Source organism: Taudactylus pleione, unplaced genomic scaffold, assembly GCF_031769625.1.
Source record: "Taudactylus pleione unplaced genomic scaffold, aTauple2 ptg000360l, whole genome shotgun sequence".
Lineage (NCBI taxonomy): Eukaryota > Metazoa > Chordata > Amphibia > Anura > Myobatrachidae > Taudactylus > Taudactylus pleione.
Genome location: NW_028284761.1, coordinates 7,071,805 through 7,091,897, shown reverse-complemented (window position 1 = coordinate 7,091,897; position 20,093 = coordinate 7,071,805). Strand labels below are relative to the sequence as shown.

Genomic DNA, 20,093 nt, shown 5'->3' with positions numbered 1-20,093 from the left:
CACTTGTTTCGGCCTGTCAGACTAGCATGGTGGGGGGTGGGGTGGGGAGTAGACGGCGGGGGAGATGAGTTCCACCACCTCTCCAGGACCACTTTAAGCCCTGGTGATAATGATATAATATGGCAGCAATATTTCTCCTGGTGAAAAAATTCACTCTGTGAACATTATGGGCAGCAAGTGCTAAGCATTGCATCCCACCTCTCATCGGGTACATCCCACCTCTCATCGGGTACATCCCACCTCTCATCGGGTACATCCGCCTCTCATCGGGTACATCCGCCTCTCATCGGGTACATCCGCCACTCATCGGGTACATCTGCCTCTCATCGGGTACATCCTGCCTCTCATCCGGTACATCTGCCTCTCATCGGGTACATCCTGCGTCTCATCGGGTACATCCGCCTCTCATCGGGTACATCTGCCTCTCATCGGGTACATCTGCCTCTCATCGGGTACATCTGCCTCTCATCGGGTACATCCGCCTCTCATCGGGTACATCCTGCCTCTCATCGGGTACATTCCGCCTCTCATCGGGACCACATCCCGCCTCTCATCGGGTACATCCCGCCTCTCATCGGGTACATCCTGCCTCTCATCGGGTACATCCTGCCTCTCATCGGGTACATTCCGCCTCTCATCGGGACCACATCCCGCCTCTCATCGGGTACATCCCGTCTCTCATCGGGTACATACCGCCTCTCATCAGGTACATCCTGTCTCTGATCGGGTACATCCTGTCTCTCATCGGGTACATCCCGCCTCTCATCGGGTACATCCCACCTCTCATCGGGTACATCTGCCTCTCATCGGGACCACATCCCGCCTCTCATCGGGTACATCCCGTCTCTCATCGGGTACATACCGCCTCTCATTAGGTACATCCTGTCTCTCATCGGGTACATCCTGTCTCTCATCGGGTACATCCCGCCTCTCATCGGGTACATCCCACCTCTCATCGGGTACATCTGCCTCTCATCGGGTACATCCTGTCTCTCATCGGGTACATCCCGCCTCTCATCGGGTACATCCCGCCTCTCATCGGGTACATCCTGTCTCTCATCGGGTACATCCCGCCTCTCATCGGGTACATCCCACCTCTCATCGGGTACATCCCGCCTCTCATCGGGTACATCCTGTCTCTCATCGGGTACATCCCGCCTCTCATCGGGTACATCCCACCTCTCATCGGGTACATCTGTCTCTCATCGGGTACATCCGCGTCTCATCGGGTACATCCGCCTCTCATCGGGGACATCCTGCCTCTCATCGGGTACATCCTGCCTCTCATCGGGTACATCTGCCTCTCATCGGGTACATCCTGCCTCTCATCGGGTACATCCGCCTCTCATCGGGTCCATCTGCCTCTCATCGGGTACATCTGCCTCTCATCGGGTACATCCCACCTCTCATCGGGTACATCTGCCTCTCATCGGGTACATCCTGCCTCTCATCGGGTACATCCCACCTCTCATCGGGTACATCTGCCTCTCATCGGGTACATCCCACCTCTCATCGGGTACATCTGCCTCTCATCGGGTACATCCTGCCTCTCATCGGGTACATCCCACCTCTCATCGGGTACATCTGCCTCTCATCGGGTACATCCGCCTCTCATCGGGTACATCCCGCCTCTCATCGGGATCACATCCCGCCTCTCATCGGGACCACATCCCGCCTCTCATCGGGACCACATCCCGCCTCTCATCGGGACCACATCCCGCCTCTCATCGGGTACATCCTGCCTCTCATCGGGTACATCCGCCTCTCATCGCAAAGGACAGCTCTGCCGATAAGAGATGTGTATTTTGCGATGCCCCTGGATAGAGGGACTTCCAGGGGAGATGGTAGGGATCTGACTGGATCCCTCTCAGGGGGCGTCCCTATAAGAAGCCTATAGGCTGCTATTGGGGGATGAAGCACCGGAATGCATCGCATTTCAGGGCTTAGTATATCTTAGAAATATGGTAAAACCCCCAAAAATGGCGCTTTTGGGTTTTACCACTTTTTCACTTTAGTACATCCCGCACTATAGGAGAGTAATCAAGTGTGTTGCAACACTGCTATTCTAGTGTTATCCTTTCTCCGACATAGGGCAGTATTCAATTAGCAGCGAAAACGCAAAACGGCGATATTTTCACCAAAAAACAGGCGAAAAACGCAATTGGCGAAAGAAAACTGGAGAAAAGTTTTCTCCATTCCAGATCAGGCGATAAATAAATGCACCCAAAATTGCGCGGTCGTTTTTCGCCAAAGTGCGCAACTTACAAATTTTTTGGGGGTAGTTTGTCATTAGGGGGGGTGTCCAAAGGGTTCTCAAAAGAAATCCCCACATTTTTAGCAAAAATTAAGGATTGCATTTTTTTTCGCCTGGTCTGGGATGGAGAAAATTTATCTCCAGTTTTTTTTCACCAATTGCGTTTGCGCCTGTTTTTTGGCGAAAATATCCCTGTTTTTTTGGTCGAAAAACTGCCGTTTTCGCCTATAGCGAAAAAAACATCAGCTTTCGCCGCTAATTGAATACGGCCCATGGTATTGTTTGCTGTACAACCAGACAATGCCCCAGTGGAGCTTACAATCTAATTTCGATCTCATAACACACATCAGCGCCAATTTTGTCAAAAACCCATGAACCTTACCAGTATGTTTTTGGACCATGGCTGGAAAGAGAATATCCTCAGGAACATTTTGAGAACATATAAACTCCACACATATATTAACCTAGTCAGAATCAAAGCCAAGGCTATAGAAGCAATGCTAACCACTATGCCGCCATGATGTCTCAGTACAATTTTCTTGTTGTATATTTTAACCATGTGCTCTTTAAATAACAGATGTTAGTGGACAGTACTGTACCTATGCTATGCTAACATTAATGATTTTCTCTCTCCCCAAGATTATAACTTTACAAAACTGGAGCACAACTCAACAGGCAGTAAATGAAGTACAAACAGTTACAGTTACCAAATATTGTATTTCTCCTTGTGCACCCATGTATTATACACTGGCCTATGGGACTGAGGAAACAGGTACGGCATTAAAACAGGGGGATGTCCCTTCTCTTATCTACTGTATACAATATTATTAATGTCATGTACTTGGTTGTGTATCCACATGCTGTGCTCGCATCCATGAAGTGTATGTGCATGTGAAAAAAAATATAACTAGGGATCATGTAACCTCCAATTGTCCACAAAAACACACATTAAAAACAGTGTAGAGTAACCCAGAGGACCCCCCCATCACCACACTTTGCCAATTGAGTCTTAGGTTGATCAATGGATAATCCAACTCTAACTACACTAAATACATATCTTATTTATCTTAATATGGAAGGAAGTCAGAAGAGATTTTATATGCCTGGTGGAATTTAAACTACTAGGCTGTATCAGGATACATTTGGGAGCAAGAGGGAAAAATTTGAGAAGTGTTCCCTTTTTATGTTCTGATTTGTGTAGTCCTGTTACAGTTAAGGGGTGGAGATTTGGGGCTGAGTTGCTGGTTTATAATTACAATTTCCTCTTTGGAAGTTCCTGCCCCTTCCACACGGTTATTGTGATTGTTGGCTTTAATGTTTTGCAGGAAAGAGTGGTAACAGTGACTGACTTGCTGTAGGCCTTGAGGTGCTCTCCCTGCCAAGGATTTAGGCTGATTCTATCCTACTGGGGTCAGCAATAACACCTGCCTTTTTGTGTATCATTTGCAGGGGAGTTTGGATACCTTGAGCTGTTGGTTTTAAGCTGGCAGCTGGCCCTCATCTAGGCATTACGTTGTTGGCGATAGGCTGGCAGTTGGCCTCCCTCTAAACCTCGAGTTGCTGGTGATGGGCTGGCAGTTATCCCCTTGTCTCAGCATTGCGTTGCTGGCAATGGGCTGGCAGTTAGCACTCCATCTAAGCCTTGAGTTGTTGGCTATAGGTTGGCAGTTCACCCCCATCTTAGCCTTGAGCTGTTGATGATGGGTTGGTAGTTGGCCCCATCTAAGCATTGAGTTATTAGTAATGGACTGGCAGTTGGCCCCCATCTAAGCCTTGAGCTATTGGTGATTACCTAACAGTTGGCCCCCATCTAAGCCTTGAGCTGTTGGCGATGGGCTGGCAGTTGGCCTCCATCTAAGCCTTGAGCTGCTGGCAATGGGCTGGCAGTTGCCCCCCTACTAAGCCTTTAATTTTTGGCAATAGGTTGGCCGTTGTCCCCCCAATCTAAGCCTCCAGTTGCTGGCAATGAGCTGGCAGTTTTTGGGAACAGGCTGGCAGTTATCCCCCCATCTAAGCCTTGAGTTGCTGACGGTGGACTGGCAGCTGGCCCCATCTACACCTATCATTGGATTATTTGGGCAAGAAAGCAATATTGTGTGTAGGGCCGTTTCCTTTTTTCGTCACCATACCTTTTCCCTCCTTTCACTAAATAATTAAATAAAGCTGCCCCTCACCCCCCAATATGTCTCTGTGTCTTTATTGTAGATATAGTTTTTCACTATTCACCTGGTGTAGAATATATAGGCTGACATCAGCTGATGGGAAGAGCAAACCAATTCCAAATATTAATTTACATTTTAAAAATAACATACAGGTGACCTAAATTAATTTTTTTCCCCCATATTTAGCAAAAACATAAAACTATTGAAAACTGGGGTGCAAGCAGGGGGTAACCACACATTACAAACAACAGGTGACTTATCCCTTACATGCAACTACAGAAATTGGTTCTTCCCCCTTTTTTTTATCCCAACTAATAGGTCCGTTGTCAGCTGATGCGAGTGCTGCTGACATCCAATCAGCATTAAACCAATTATGGTCCATACAACCCGACACGGTGATCGTAAACCAGGAAACGTCAGATGCAGAAAATGCCTACAACGTAACCTTCGTTTCACAAAGAGGTACACAGACATTGAGAACATAATTTAAGGGATGAGGCTACGTACATGTTGGTCTTCAAATTCTGCATTTAAGTCCTGAGCTAAGAATATGTAAATAGAATTGAAATTAAAATCCATAGTGCTGAGTGGCCTATTTAACAATTAAAATTTGCAGGAGTTCCCCCTAAAACATCAGTTTTCGCAGACTAACTGCAAATATTAAGTATCCCCCGAATGTTTGTACAGGGGACCGCAGCAGATTTCGGAGCAACAGCAGCCCCTTCCATGGGGGCTGATTTTTTGCCAAATTTATCAAGCTCTGGAATGTGATGCATTAGTGCGCACGGATCACGAAGTAGAAGTGAATCACATTAGCGATCCCTACACTTCTTCGACAACGCTGGAATGGCCTACTTTCAGAGCCCTTATCCCTGTGGGTGATTATTAGCAGTGCCGTAGCAGGGTGGCAGTGTGCCTTGTGCTGCCCCCATCCCTTAAACCTGTGAAGTCATGACATCACGCCTAGGGGGCGGGGCTGCCAGCTCTAGGACACTCAGGACAGCTCCACAGGCTGCAGGGCATCTGCCTGGATTGTCTCTTGGACACTCTGTGCGGCTCTGCAGTATAATATGTGGAAATGTTTCATTTGTTCACTTTCTACCCGCAGGGGATTTCCAGCTTCTTACATATCGCATTCTGTCTGAAAGCAACATTACAGTGGATATTGAGGAGAAGACTCAAGGGGTCTCGGATATGAAGACCTTCACGCTAGTATGGGACAATGTCTACTCCAAACCAGTGGCAGCCAATGCGTCATCTGCAGAGGTCAGTGATGAAAAGGGATCTGCTGGGAACGGTGATCACAGTCCGGTTACGGCATGGATCACTGTACATGCGGCCAGTAGATTTGTACAGTTACAGATGTGCCCACATACACCTTTACTCAAAATGCTCCAAATAGCCCCCGTTTGGCGTGCCACGGACTTTGCGCCTTAGCCACGCCAAGCATCTTTTTCTTTAAATATGCGTCTGTTTTGTATCTCTAATGCGACAAAAGTACAATGCAAGGGTGCACCGGCTACTGAGGCTGGCAGTACATGCAGCTTCTGTGTGTGGCTATGTCACAAATCTGGGTAAAAAAAACGGCAAAAGAGAGATTTCCCATGCCTCTGTATGCTTAATCTGAGATACACTGGTGTGTGGTATATCGACTGTCATTCGGTCAACATGAGCATGTCGACATGGCCGAATTGTCAACATACAGCATGTCAACATGACGAACTGTCGACAAACCATCCCTGGTGGCCCAGTGGTCTCTTACCTTCTCGCGGCGGCTCCAGCGTCTTCTTCCGGATCAAGGCGACCATGTGACAGTCTCCTCCGGCGGGGACCTCCGATGATCGAGTGTTCTGGTGAATATTTCTCTCCTTATCCCTAACCCTCCCCCTAGTTCCTAACCCAAACCCTCCCGACGGTGCCTAGCCAACTGTCGGCATCCTCAGACTGTCGACATTTCACATGGAGATAGTTATTTTGTCTACATTGTGAACATGTTGATATTCTGAGGATGTGGATATGTTGCCTGTCGACAGTTTGACCCATGTCAACATTCTAAAGTTGACATTGTGATGTGAATGTCGACATGGTACCTGTATCCATCCTCCTGACAGGATACCGGTACACGGTGAGTGACCTCTGTATGCAGCTGCGATGCGAATTCAGGAAATTTAGGACACCATATGAATCGCTAGCCGTGGCGGCGCGCCTAAGTCACAACGAGCGTCTCGCGCCATGTGGCACAGAAACACTAGGTGAATGAGGACGCATCTGTACCACTTGTCAGTTGTTATGTGAAACACAAACCCCACCCACTTGGCTGAAATAATGGAAATAGGTGGAGTTAAACCCAATTATACTGTGCAGATTAACATAACTCAAGGCCTATGGGAGGGAGGGTTAATGGTAGGGTTAGGATATTTACCGACAGGTGTCTGTATCCTAACCCTGTCGGGATGCCGGCGTCTGGATTCTGACCGCCGATATCCCGAGCGCCGGCATTCTGTACACAACCCGGATAAACCTATGACCTATGACTTAGTTAAATTTCAGACCTGGTAATTGTACAGTGCACTGTACATACATCATCAGCTTTAGTACTTTATCTAAAAATGTAAACTGCATTTGTATGGAACATGGTATTATTGAATTGTATTTTTCTTTTTTTTTAATAAAGTTATTCACTTCTTCTAGGTACAAAGCGCTATACTAGATATGGTTGGTGCACAATGCCCGGAAGTCATAGCCAAACGAACGGAAAGTTTATCAGTCAAATACTTCAGGAATTACGAAACTGATTTCACTACGGTATGATGGTCTACAGTAATATTATATTTCTTTCATGATTGGTCATTTCATTTCATATAAATTCTGTTTATTTCACTGTTTTTTATGTTACTTTGCAGTCTAGCTACAGGGGCTTTGCAACAAATGAGGCTGAAGCATTTTGTGGACGATATTCCTTGAAAAATCCGTCTGCATTATATGATTCAACGGAAACCAAGTTATCAAGCCAGACACCGTATGGTTCTATATCGCTAACTTTGTACAGCAAGGTATGATTGTACAATTCTGCATTCAAATTAAGATTTACCTTTTTAAATGTATGGTGGCCTCACACCCTGAACACTCCATTCCATTAGTAATGAATATTATTAAGGATTTTGGCTCTTTTTCAGGCTATAAAATTAATTTAGGAAAATCTGAGATTTTACCACTGAGCGGTAACACATCTTCAAGGGTTCGGAGAAAACCCATTCAGTATGATTAAAATTGTGGACAAACAATTCAAATATTTAGGAATCTATCCCCTCAAAAATTTCTGCAATATATGACATTAACTACACCCCAATAATCAAAGAAACATCTGAAATGCTGGATAACTGGAGCAATCTGCCTCTGTCCCTTATGGGAAGAGTGACAGTTGTTAAAACAATAATATTTCCCAAAATCTCTTATGTTATGCAAATGATTCCATTAAGAATCTCCAACACAGATATCAAAAACCTTCACAAAACTTTTCAAAAATTAATTTGGAAAAACGGTAGATCCAGAATAGCACGTAATAAACTACAATTACCACGTGATAAAGGTGGATTAGGATTACCTGACCTATTGAAATACTCCCACTCAGTAATGTTCCGATACATTTTAGACTGGCTACTTGAAAGAAGTACATATACTGTATGTGATGTAGACTGTGCCCTTATGAATCCTTATTCCCCAGGAGCTCTGCTACATACTCCTCGCTCCCAAATACCGCCACACTTGTTTGTTAATGGGCTTTTTAGAGACACCTATAATACTTGGGCCCGTATTCAATTTGAAGCGTTAAGTCCGGATCCGCATTAAGTTACCGCCTATGACGTCATTATCGCCTGTTTTGGTTCCGCCTAGGCGGAAAGTCATTGCAATGTAATAGGCAGTAAAGTTGTGCCTATGAATGGGAGGTGGAAGAATGTGCAGAATTGGGGTTTTGGGGTGCAACATTTCGGAAACCCCCCTGCAGCCTTCAGACAGCCCCCCAAAGGTAATCTGTGTAAAAAAAAAACTTAAGGACACCCCAAAAATTATTTTGAAAAAGGGGGCAAAAAAAAAATGTTGGGATACAAAGTTAAAAACTAGCGAACTTGACTCTGGGGGGGTCCCCAAGTATGCCCCAAGTGTTTTTTTTATTGCAGGTGTTTGCAGCAGGTGGATTTTTCATGATTTTTCAACTTCACTTTAGCAACTTTTAAATATGCTGACCCCCATTTTCAAGTACCTCAAATTTGCTGGGATAAGTTATTTTCTGGAAAAAATACTCCTAAAAACTATTCTGCATCAGGTATAGAAAAACGCTATTTATCAGCTATTGAGCCCATTTAAAAACACCAAATACCTTCAGCAAGCCAAATCGGGGGGTACCATAGTGAACCCCCATGTCAGAGCATCATTTGGGGGGTGACAGGCTGATTTCCCCAAAAATGACAGTATTTTCCGCTTGTTGCAGTATCGCCGGGTCCCGTTTACACGTACTTTGAAATTGAATACGGGGTAAAGCGTGCATACGCGCGATACTTTAACGCCTACAAAACAGGCGAAGTCGGCGTTAAGTCCGGGCTGCGTCAAGTTAACGCAGCTCGGCTCAAATTGCATACGGGCCTTGGTGGGCTATTAACAAGAAATTCAAAAGGAATGCTAGGATGTCCAATTTCATCCCGTTTTGGGGAAACTTACTATTTACACCTGGTTTGGAAAATGCAATTTTCATACGAATGAAAAATAAAGGTATAAGAAACACTGCAGATGTGTTTGATCCAGGTGGTCTGATAAACTCTTTTCATACTTTTCAGGAACGATTTAACTTATCATCCCAATACTTTTATGCATACTTACAATTGAGAAATTATGTAATTCACTACTTGAAGCAATTTCTCCTCAAGAAGATAAACAGACTCTCTTATGTCTCTAATTTCCCTAATGAAGAAGATACCGTATAAATTAAGATACTTCTATAATGATCTACAATGTGTAGAAGAGGAAACATTTTGGTCGCATAATGTAGCCGTTTGGTGTAATGATATTCCAAAAATAACACAAAGTAATTTTTTATTCACACATTATAATACGACTCTGAGAATATTGCAGTCAAGCAATTTACAAGAAGTTCATATTAAATCCATTCACAGAGCTTACATATCACAATCACAACGAAAACATTTTGTCTCAGACGAAACAGGTCTTTGGGCCTGATTCAGACCCGCTCGCGACCGCTATGCGCTCGCAAGTGGGTCGATGGTGGCCCAGTGCGCATGCGCACGACGGAGCCGGCTCCGTCGTGCACATGCACGAGACCCCGGATAGCCACGGGCAAACCGTCGCTCCTGGTCTCGTACCAAAGGGGGCGTGCTGTCGATGTTGAGTGACAGCACGCCCCCTTTGGTGGGCGGGCCGTGGGAGTGGCTGCCCAAACGGAGGCGTTCCCATGTGAACGCCTCCGTTTGGGGGCGGCCCCACTGACATCACGAGTGACGTCAGTGGGAGAAATTTTGGCTCTGTTAGAGACTAAATCTCTCTGGGGCTTGCGGAAACGAGACCCTACCACAAGGGTCTCGTCGCAAGCCTGATGGTCGTGATGGTCTTGACCATCGCGACCATCTTCCTGGCCGCTCACTATAGCTGTGGGTGGTCACCCACAGCTATGCGAGCAGCCAGGAGGCCGTTCTAAAAAAAAAAGACCGGCCCTGATTCAGAGCGGCCCTGATTCACAATTTCTGGGATTGTAGATATATAATTTCTGGAATAAATTACTTACATATATATATGTAAACAAAATATTCTCAGTCAAATTTGTATTAGACCCTTTGGCCTTTTTGTGTGCAAACTGTATACATTGGGAAATGGAGAATGGAAAACGGCATCTATGGGCCTGATTCAGAGGCGCACACTGTTTGCGTGCGCTCGCTCTGAATCAGGGCATTTTTTTTTCCCAGGCCTCCAGGCCGCTCGCACAGCTGTGGGTGACCACCAACAGCTTGTGCGAGCAGCCTGGCGATGGTCACGATTATCGCGACCATCGGGCTTGCGGCGAGACCCTGCAATCAACATCGACAGCTGTACCGTCTTGTAGTGAGCCCCAGAGCGACGGAGCTGCCGTCGCTTGCTGGGGTTCGCTCATGCATGCGCCGGAGGCGGCGCATGCGCAGGGGCCAAACATCGACCCGCTTACGAGCGCCTTGCGCTTGCGAGCGGGTCTGAATCAGACCCTATATCCCTTCTTAGTAGTTTTGGTTACAGTGGAAAAAAAAAATCATTTTAAACCACTGGATATATCGCTCCCCTCCATCGCTCACAGAGGTCAAACAATTACTGTTGAATATAATGTATCTAGATAGACAAACTACTACTCCTGACTTGGAAAGAGGTATTGTAAAATTCTACCACAAATGGGGACCATATATTGAAACGCTAGATGAAAATACCCCAACCAATATCTTTAAAATCTTTGAGTCAACAGACTGGTTATTATTATATAGAAGATTGTCAGCATCATCATGACATTAAAAAAACTCTGAACTTAGGGGGTCATTCAGAGCCGCTCGTTAACAGCAGTACGCACGTTGCCTTCCGATGTTGAGAAAGCGCGCATGCGTCGGTATAACACTGCGCATGTGCGTATGGCATATTGCAAGCTTTTTTGTCTCGTTCGTCAAATTGCGTACAGGAAGTGACATGTCAAATGTGATTGACAGAACAGGGCGTTTTTGGGCGTTGACGGGGGTGGAGATGGAAAAACGCAGGCGTGGCGAGGCGTTTTTTGGGCGTACATACATTATCTCATGCGAACGTCAAATGTGTTCGTACCAAGTCATACGTCACTGGATGATCCTCTTTCCGTTCAAACTGCTCGCACAGCTTGGGGTCTGGATTACTCGACCACATTGGTGATGGCCTTCTCCTCCGTCCCGGCCCTCCACGATGTTTCATCGATTAATCACGGCTTGTCAGTTAAACAATCATTTGTGTATTGAAAACCAGCTTGTAATGTGTTTTGAAATCAGTTTTTTTAGTTAGCACAAAACCGTACGCAGGTGGAAATCATAGCTGCTAATTTCAGGTTTACACAATCAATTCGCGTACATTTGTTGGTGTTTTTTTAGTTTTGATATTTGGTTTTTGTGCTATTCTAACAATAATGTCATCATGTTTGTGTGTATTATTCCAATTTGAATTTGTCTGCCGAATTTGCATCCTTATGTAAATTTTAAAGTGTTCCTTAAAGTGCTTTTTTTTTTAAATTCTACTTTTAATTTTTTGCTTGCTCGTTTTTGCCTTGTGGGCCCGGATTAAATGTAAACCATTTCTAAAATAATGTCAGAATACAATGTCAAACATTTTTTGAAAAATTATTGGAAAAATAAAACAATTTCTGGCACATTTTTGGCCCAAACATTTTTGCCAGTGTTATTCCTACAAAAATTATAATTTGTGCAAACATAAAAGGTATGGAAACTGAAATAAAAAAATTAAAAACAATTCACAAGAAAGGAGAGGGAAGTTTTGGCCAGAAAGGAATATGGGGAGTGTGGGAAAAGTAGCCAGTGCTGTCAACGTTTTTTCCCCCGTTTGGCTGGGGGAGGGAGGGCGCCAGACCGGGTCCGGGATGTCATCGGGCTGGCCCGTCCAGAGGCAGATGTTGTGGCCTCTGGACTAGGCACAGGGCTAGGCACATTTGGAGGATTGGCTGATGTTGTGCCAGAGGTGGAGGATCCTGATGTTCCGGCAGGAAGGGAGGTCGGCTCCACCATGTGCTGGCGATGGAGCTGCTCCAGGGCATTGGCGATGCGGATGTTGGCCCTGGTATTTTCCGCCAGGGCCTGACCAATGGTCACGTTGGCCGCAGCATTTTGCTCCAGGGCCTCAGCCACCCGTACCAGACTGGCGTCCATCCTCTGCAGAATCTCCGTATGGAAATCCGATTTAAAATTGAGTTCTGTGAGGAGGGACACTGCCTGCGAGGGGGATTGCCCTGGACTGGCTTCTGCAGGGTCCTCAGCCGGATGTACTGGTTCCTCCCCTGCCGAGCCAGCAGAAATTCTGTGGCCAAGGCTCCCCTCTGGAGCAGACTCATCTGCCTGTGTCTCTGTTTGAAAAATGAGAAAAGACTCACATTAGAATCTACATATTGGCACAATAACATTTCAGAGTTGGTGACATCACAATATTTACCTGGGACAACATGAGGAGCCGCAAAGTCTGGCATGTCCGTATCCATGTTGGACATGCCAAACACCTCCACAGCCTGCACACACCCCTGTGCCAGCTCTTCTAAATCATTAAACTCCAATGACACAGGGGTGGGACCCCCACCTGTCTCCCTTGCATGCCTAGCCCTGTCTGCCATTTTTTGTTACAGGCGATATTTGAAGTCTTGCCATCTGTGGGTGAAAAAGGAACCATTAATCTGGGTTTTTTTTGGGTTTGGGTTTTAGGGGGGTCAAGTTTTTACTTACCGCCGTTTGACATCCCGGGCTAGACGGACATAATCATCCACCCTATTGACAGCACTGGCTATCTCCTCCCACATTTTCCACTTCTGGCTTACGCCCATATTCCTGTCTGCCTGTGGCAGGATGTCCACACACTTCTGTACCAAAACCTCCATCTCCTTTCTTGTGAATTGTGGCTGCCTTTTTTTTTTCCCTGCTTTGGCCGGAATACTGGGCCCAGCAGCCTCTTCCATGTCATCCTCCTCACCTATTTGTTTAAACGTTTAGAAATTTAAGCTTGACAACTTTCACTATATTATGTTTCTAAATAATCCTTGTTTGGAAATGCATGAAATACTTACCGGCAGACTCTTGGCCATTGTTTCCCTGGTCTGTAGCCATTTCTTATCTCCCAGCAAGAAATACACCAGAATTTTTTTTGGGGGTCGTGACGTATTTATACATGCGCCCTTATTTTTCGTCCGCATCATTAATTGTGCGTTCCAATGATCCCTCCTTAATTTGTGCGGGAAATTAAACACTATTTATGGCTTGGGGCGTCTCGAGTCGAGGTGGCGGTTGTTGGTTGTTGGAGGTTACGTTGGTCGGAGTGGATTGTTGGCGGGATTTGGATTTGGCGTTGTTTGGAGTGGTTTTTGGTTTGTCTTGTTGGAGTTTTATTTTCCGTTCGCTTTTTTTGCTGTGGTTGTTTTCTTTGTCGTGGTTTTTTTGGGTAAGTTTTTGGCTGTCTTACTTTTGTCCACTTTGTGTCTCTTTCTTTTTGTGAAGTTTGGCTCGTTAATTTTTTTTCAAATCTCCTTTGTTAGGTTTCTTTTGGCTCTGCCCCAACGACCTTTTTATCCGGTGACTTATATATCCTCTATTGGTAAGTTTATATTTTCCCTTGTTTATTAAATGGTCATGTTTTTTCTAACGTAACTTTCTTTGACCTTACACTTGTAAACTTTGGTTTTGTTTTTCCGAAATGTATGAACGAATTTCTTCATTTTTATCTGCGTATTTTTTGCCTTGTATTTGCGAATTAATTAGCGCATTTTTATCTGCGTATGTGTTGCCTTGTATTTGCGAACTAATTAGCGCATTTTTAGCTGCGTATGTGTTGCCTTGTATTTGCGAACTAATTAGCGCATTTTTAGCTGCTTATGTGTTGCCTTGTATTTGCAAACTAATTAGAGCATTTTAGCTGCTTATGTGTAGCCTTGTATTTGCAAACTAATTAGCACATTTTTAGCTGCTTATGTGTAGCCTTGTATTTGCGAACTAATTAGTGCATTTTTAGCTGCTTATTTTGTACCGTGAAATTGGTTGAGATTTCCCTTTAGCAATTTTTCAAAACATTTGGGCCCAAATTGAGGTAGTCTGCGCACTGTCGTTTTGCTCTTTGCCCAAATGTGTGTTTCTCTCCTTTTCTGTTTTGTCTTGCACCCATTTTAGATTACTAAATGCCCACCCTAAATTGTTGCATTGTTTTTTTGTTATTATTTATAGGTTGGTAAAATCATGACAATACCCCAGCATGTAAGCATCATTGGATTGTATCGTCAAGCTAAGTAATTTTTCAATTATTTTTGGGCACAAAAACCTTACATTCAATCCTTGCAATTTCAGGTTGATCTTGGTCAGATTGTTCTGGCCATGCTCCCGGAATCCGACCAACCTCAATCTCGTCCCAGGCGTAGACATCGTAGGCGTGCAAGGTCCCAGATATATCGAACACGTGTCACCCTTTTTGGAATGCCCGATGATGAGGTGTTAAGACGCTACCGTCTTCCGCCCCAAATCATCATAGACACTCTCTCATTAATAGAGAGTGATCTTGAGTGGCAAATTGACAGTCCAACAGCAATACCACCACTTACGCAATTTATGGCGGTGTTACATTTCTGTGCCTCAGGATCGTTTCAAACAACGGTGGGAATAGTGGCTGGAATCTCACAATCCTCCTTTTCCCGGATCCTGAGGGCAGTGATGGAGGCCCTTTTCAAGCACCTCCATCATTTTATTCAAATGCCTTTGGATATGGGTGCCCTTAGTGTGGCCAAGGCCAATTTTTACCAAATAGCTGGCTTCCCACACATCATAGGGGTTGTGGATGGTACTCACATACCACTTCAGCCTCCAGCATGGCTGGAGGCCATATTTCGCAACCGGAAACACTATCACTCCCTGAATGTAATGGTGGTATGTGATGCCTCCCTCCAGATCCTGTCCCTGAATGCAAAATTACCCGGAAGTGCACATGACTCATTCGTCATCCGGCAATCAGGAATATGGCACAAATTAAACAACCTACAAGCTGGTGATGCGTGGCTTCTGGGTAAGTGGAGACCTTTAGTACATAACAATGTTAAGCTTGATACACAGTGATCCTGATGTTGTCACTTCTTTTTCACAGGAGACAGTGGCTACCCTTGCACGCCCTGGTTGCTCACTCCTTATTTGGCTCCCACACCAGGACCACAAAGTAATTTTAATGCAGCACTTACAGCCACCAGGCAAGTGGTGGAGCGCTGTATCGGCCTTTTAAAAGGCCGATTCAGATGCCTCCACCGCTCTGGTGGCGAGCTCATGTATTTGCCGGATATGGTTTCGAAAATTGTGGTCCTGTGTGGGATATTTCACAACATCGCCGTAAGGAGTGGTGTCCCAATGCAGCCAGAGGATGCCTTGCCTGAGGATGGCCCCCCCGAGGTTGGTCAGAGGTCAGTATGTGGGGGGGCCATACGCAATGATGTGGTGGCCAGATATTTTAGGTAATTATTGGCAACACAAAAGTGTTTCGACACAATGTGGTAAGGATTTTTGGAGAACATCTAATTCATTTGTTTTTTGTTTCCCATCTTCTGTTTGATTTCATAATCTTTGGCACTCAAACGATGACTACTTCCTGCTACCCAAAAAAAACCTTCATGGGGACACATTGGATATATATTCTGGAACCCATATTGCAACGCAACATTTGTGGAATCATGTTGGCATGCTCCTTCGTCAACCAGTTCTTGATTTTTCATTTCTTTTTTCATATGGTGTTTGATGGGTTGTATTTTTGGGGTTCACTGTGTGTATTGTTTGTGAGTCAACACTTTGTTTTATTTAGTTCTGTTGTGAATAAATGTTTTGAGAGTGTAATTTTGGAAATTTTATTGCCCATTACAAGCAAGTGTAACCAGGTTCACCCACGTTAAAATTTATTAAGGGTTAATCCTGTAATGACGCAATTTCATCAAAATTTAAATATGCTTTCTGGGTCAAAACCAACACCCAAAGGAATCCTGTACAATCAGTAGGCTTTGTAATCTCGGCCTAAGCAGGTTGCCCCCCAAATTGGAACATGTAACATGTAGTAATATATAAATTGTCACACACAAAAAAAGGCCAAGCAGATTGTTACTGTTAGGTGTTTCATGTGCCTGTTTCCCTAAAAAATACAACACACAATCTTAGTGACATTAATTGCAAACACTTGCTGGAAGAGTCTACTTATGTCAGTGTAAACAATCTAAGATTTGGAGACAAGGAATGAGACAGAACGTTAAGTTTAAAATTTTAATGAATACAACAATTTTTGTAAAAAAAAAAAAAATTATGGACGCAGGATGACAGACATATGGTCAAGGACCACCAGCAGCCCGATGACGTAGCCCCGCATCCTTTCTACGCATCCGGCTAAGTCCGCCAAACGCCTCTGTTCCTCTGTTGGTTAGAAAAATGTGGGGCTTAATACATAATTAATGAAACCCCATGAAAAAACAAGCCAAACAAAGCTATCCAAAAATGACAAGATTGTGACCAAAAGCACATTTAACCCAAAAAATCCAAGGACCCAAAAATGGACACCCCAAAAATTGCACCAAAAAACATCAGATTCTGACAGGTGGGATATGTGTATGGGGAAATCATCAGTAAAAGCTAAATAAAAACAGAAATCTACACCAAATTCTGACAAACCAAAAAAAGTCAAAGGCACAGACAAAGGATTACATACAAACATTTTTAAAACAAAAAAAAATAAAAAAAATGCAAACATACCGTTCAATATCACGCCCGGGCCAGAAGCAACTCCCTCGTCCTCCTTGGAGGTGCCAACATTCCCCAACGAGGTGGGAGGGGTAATTTGGGATTCAGGGGAGGGGGTAGTTACGAGAGGGGTGGTTGGAGGGGAGGGGGAATTGGGATGGAGGGGAAGGAGCCCCGACACATTTTCCACAGGGTCTGTGCAGGCTGGGGAGGAGGGGGAAATAATGGAATTTTGGGGTGTGGAGGTTTGGCTGGGGGTTGGGGAGAGGGGCCGAGAGCGCCGTCTTTGACGGCGATGATGCCGTAGTCTTCGCTCTGCCCCTAAACGATGGGAAACAAATTGTGGTTATTTTCAAACCTGACCTAGTTAAACGCTAATTTTTGACAACACAAATATGTAAACATGCCCATGCAGATATGAGTACAAAGAATAAATAGGACATACATGAAAACATGCCCATGCAGATATGAGTACAAAGAATAAATAGGACATACATGAAAACATGCCCATGCAGATATGAGTACAAAGAATAAATAGGACATACATGAAAACATGCCCATGCAGATATGAGTACAAAGAATAAATAGGACATACATGAAAACATGCCCATGCAGATATGAGTACAAAGAATAAATATCGCATGCACATGCAGATAGGGCCACAAAGAAAAACAGGAAAACCACAGTCACAAAAACTTACTTTCCGCGATCTGCATGCGAAAGCATGCCAGCAAGCGGAGTGTCCGCCGTTGCAGGTCGGACCACCTGCACTCCAGCTGGCCGATCTGGCGGCGTGAGCCGAAGGAACGCAGGCGGCCACGTACCTCCGCATATGCGGAACGCTTTTCCCTATTGGTGATGGGGGGAGGCTGGCTGGTGATCCGCCTGTCCATGACCTCGGTTAACACCATCAGCTCGCGCCTGGTGAATGCCGAGGCTCTCATGATGGAAATGGTGTATTTTATAAAAATCAATTTTAATAAAGACCCGAAAAAAAATTTGATTGGCTAATGTATTTGGGAAATTAACAGGACCAATTCTATTGGTTAGTGTATGAGTCATGTGTTCGACAGGGCCACAAATCTCTTGAGAGTTATGATAGGCTTGATGCAGTGACATGTGTAAGCAAATTTAAATAAAGAAATGAACCCAGTAAAATATGCGTGGGGAAAAACACAGAAAACAAATGTTTAATTGTCTCAAACATGTATTTTGACAAATAAAAGCGAATGTTTAAGCCGTACGTATTCTGCGGGTAAACACAAACACGGACAAGAGTAAAGTTTATTGCATTGCCAAAAAAAAACAAAAAAACGAGCAATTAAGATAATTGATATATTGATTGGCATGATACGATTGAGGGAGGTAGGCAGAATAAAGGAGCAGGTAATCGGAATCTGACAGGCCCACTTCCGGTTTGTACTTGTGCGTGCGTTCCCTGCAAGCCACATTGGGGATGTACGCTCGCTATTTGGCACGCTCGTTAGTTAGAGGAGGGGTTGGTAGAGTTTGGGGAGGATGTTTAGATGCGTTCGAAATTACGAGCGACTGCTTGAATTAACATATGTCTGTACGTACGCCGAACGTACGAACGGCCACTTGTGTCCGGGTCTGAATGAGGGCCTTAATTAGTAAATGTTTATCTTATCAGATAAGTGCATAATATACTATAAATATCTTTTTGTGATATCTGCAAATTTTATTTTAACCGTATTTTATTTATCTTGCTTTTCTTTATTCTTATTCTTTAATTTAATTTAATTTAATTGATTTTTAATTTGCCTGTTATAATAATTATATATGTTATTCATATGTAATATTTTCTCTCAGAATACGCTTACTCAAATTTATGTATATTTGTTTATATTACATTTCTGTGATCTTTTCCTTCTGAAAAATCAAATAAAAATATTTAAAAGGTCCATGATAAATAAAATAATACTTTGTGACAGGGGTGTTTTAAGACTGGAGGCGGTCCGTGTGCAGATGTCCGTGGGCCCCCTCCTCCTGAAAAACAAAAATGTAGGTGGCACGTGCACATCACATCTGGTATGGCATGTGCAATAATCCAGCGTTGTCTTCGGTAATATGGTCGCGGCGCCCTATTTATGGTGATATGGGGAGTTTGCGCCATATTTCCAAATGTATCAACAGAATAATGGTGCAGGTGGCAGAAGGACGGGGCGCAGGTAGTGGATTATAGGGGTGACACTGATTTACAGGGATAAATGCAGTTCTAATGGACGCCTTAATCTTCTGCTCATCCCTATGTGCCAAAATTTGAAGTGGGTGGAAATAAAACTGCAGCACATGAGCTTATTAGAATGTTCACAGCAGCACAGAGGATACAGGAGAGGAGCGTAATGAGAAGCTGTGATCTGTAAAACTATATTTGGTCTTTAAATGCTTGTGTTCCTGTCCGATTTCAGCTCTGCTTTGCCTACAAAGGACTAGCCACAAATTCCATTGGGCTCTCTTTTCAATATGAAGACAGCAGCAGCCTTGGCAAAGTTACCAGCATAAACACCAATTTCAACTACAACTTTGTACAAGGGAACAGGTACGATTATCCCCTGTGTTTTTGATTAAGTTTGCAGCTGAATTAAATACAGCAAGGTGGAAAAGGTAAGAAGCACATGGGTTTTATATTGCACACAAAATTTTTCCCAAAGCAATGGTACCAGGGGCGCAGAGGGGGAAGAGGGTGGTCTGCTTCATAGTGCCATGCATATTATTTTTACAGTGTGTGTTTTAGGGGGCGTGGCCATGCCTCCTGCATTTGGCCACGCCCCCACTCCAGTACCGGGGCTCCAATAATCTCTCAACGGCCCTGCCTGGTACCTCTGGGAGCAATGAGGGACAAAATTGTAACGGGCCCCAGTGCATAAACTATAAATGGGACAGTGGGCCTGATTCAGAGCCGGACGCTCTGACCAGAGTGCTCGCTCTGAATCAGGGCCCTCCTACCTAACATTGGAGCGGCCTCTTGGACGCTCGCATAGCTGTGGGTTACCACCCACAGCTTATGCGAGCGTCCATGATGATGGCCGCGATGCTCAAGAGCATCGCGACCATCGGGCTTGCGACAAGACACTGCGGTAGGGTCTCGGTGACCGCAAGCCCTGGAGTGACTTTGGCTCTATCAGAGCCAAAATCACTCCCACTGACATC

The 20,093-nt window shown here is 44.6% G+C and overlaps 2 protein-coding genes across 2 annotated transcripts in view; both read left to right on the top strand.

The window, feature by feature from the left end:
- Positions 1–20,093, top strand: part of PKHD1L1 (PKHD1 like 1) — a 426,685-nt gene that overhangs the window by 58,028 nt on the left and 348,564 nt on the right. The window contains exons 18-23 of the mRNA XM_088444365.1: positions 2,894–3,026; positions 4,735–4,878; positions 5,525–5,682; positions 7,108–7,221; positions 7,320–7,469; positions 19,352–19,482. Coding sequence (XP_088300491.1) covers positions 2,894–3,026; positions 4,735–4,878; positions 5,525–5,682; positions 7,108–7,221; positions 7,320–7,469; positions 19,352–19,482 — 830 coding nt within the window. The remainder of the gene's footprint in view (positions 1–2,893; positions 3,027–4,734; positions 4,879–5,524; positions 5,683–7,107; positions 7,222–7,319; positions 7,470–19,351; positions 19,483–20,093) is intronic.
- Positions 7,786–9,395, top strand: LOC148508556 (uncharacterized). Its single transcript, XM_088444370.1, has 2 exons — positions 7,786–8,258; positions 9,089–9,395. The coding sequence occupies exons 1-2, from the start codon at positions 7,786–7,788 to the stop codon at positions 9,393–9,395; spliced, it is 780 nt and encodes a 259-aa protein (XP_088300496.1).

Coding starts and splice junctions, on each gene's coding strand:
- LOC148508556 (XM_088444370.1), top strand. CDS start 7,786: ATGCTGGATAACTGGAGCAATCTGCCTCTGTCCCTTATGGGAAGAGTG. Junction 8,259..9,088: donor GAAGCGTTAAGTCCGGATCC/GCATTAAGTTAC, acceptor GAAATTCAAAAG/GAATGCTAGGATGTCCAATT.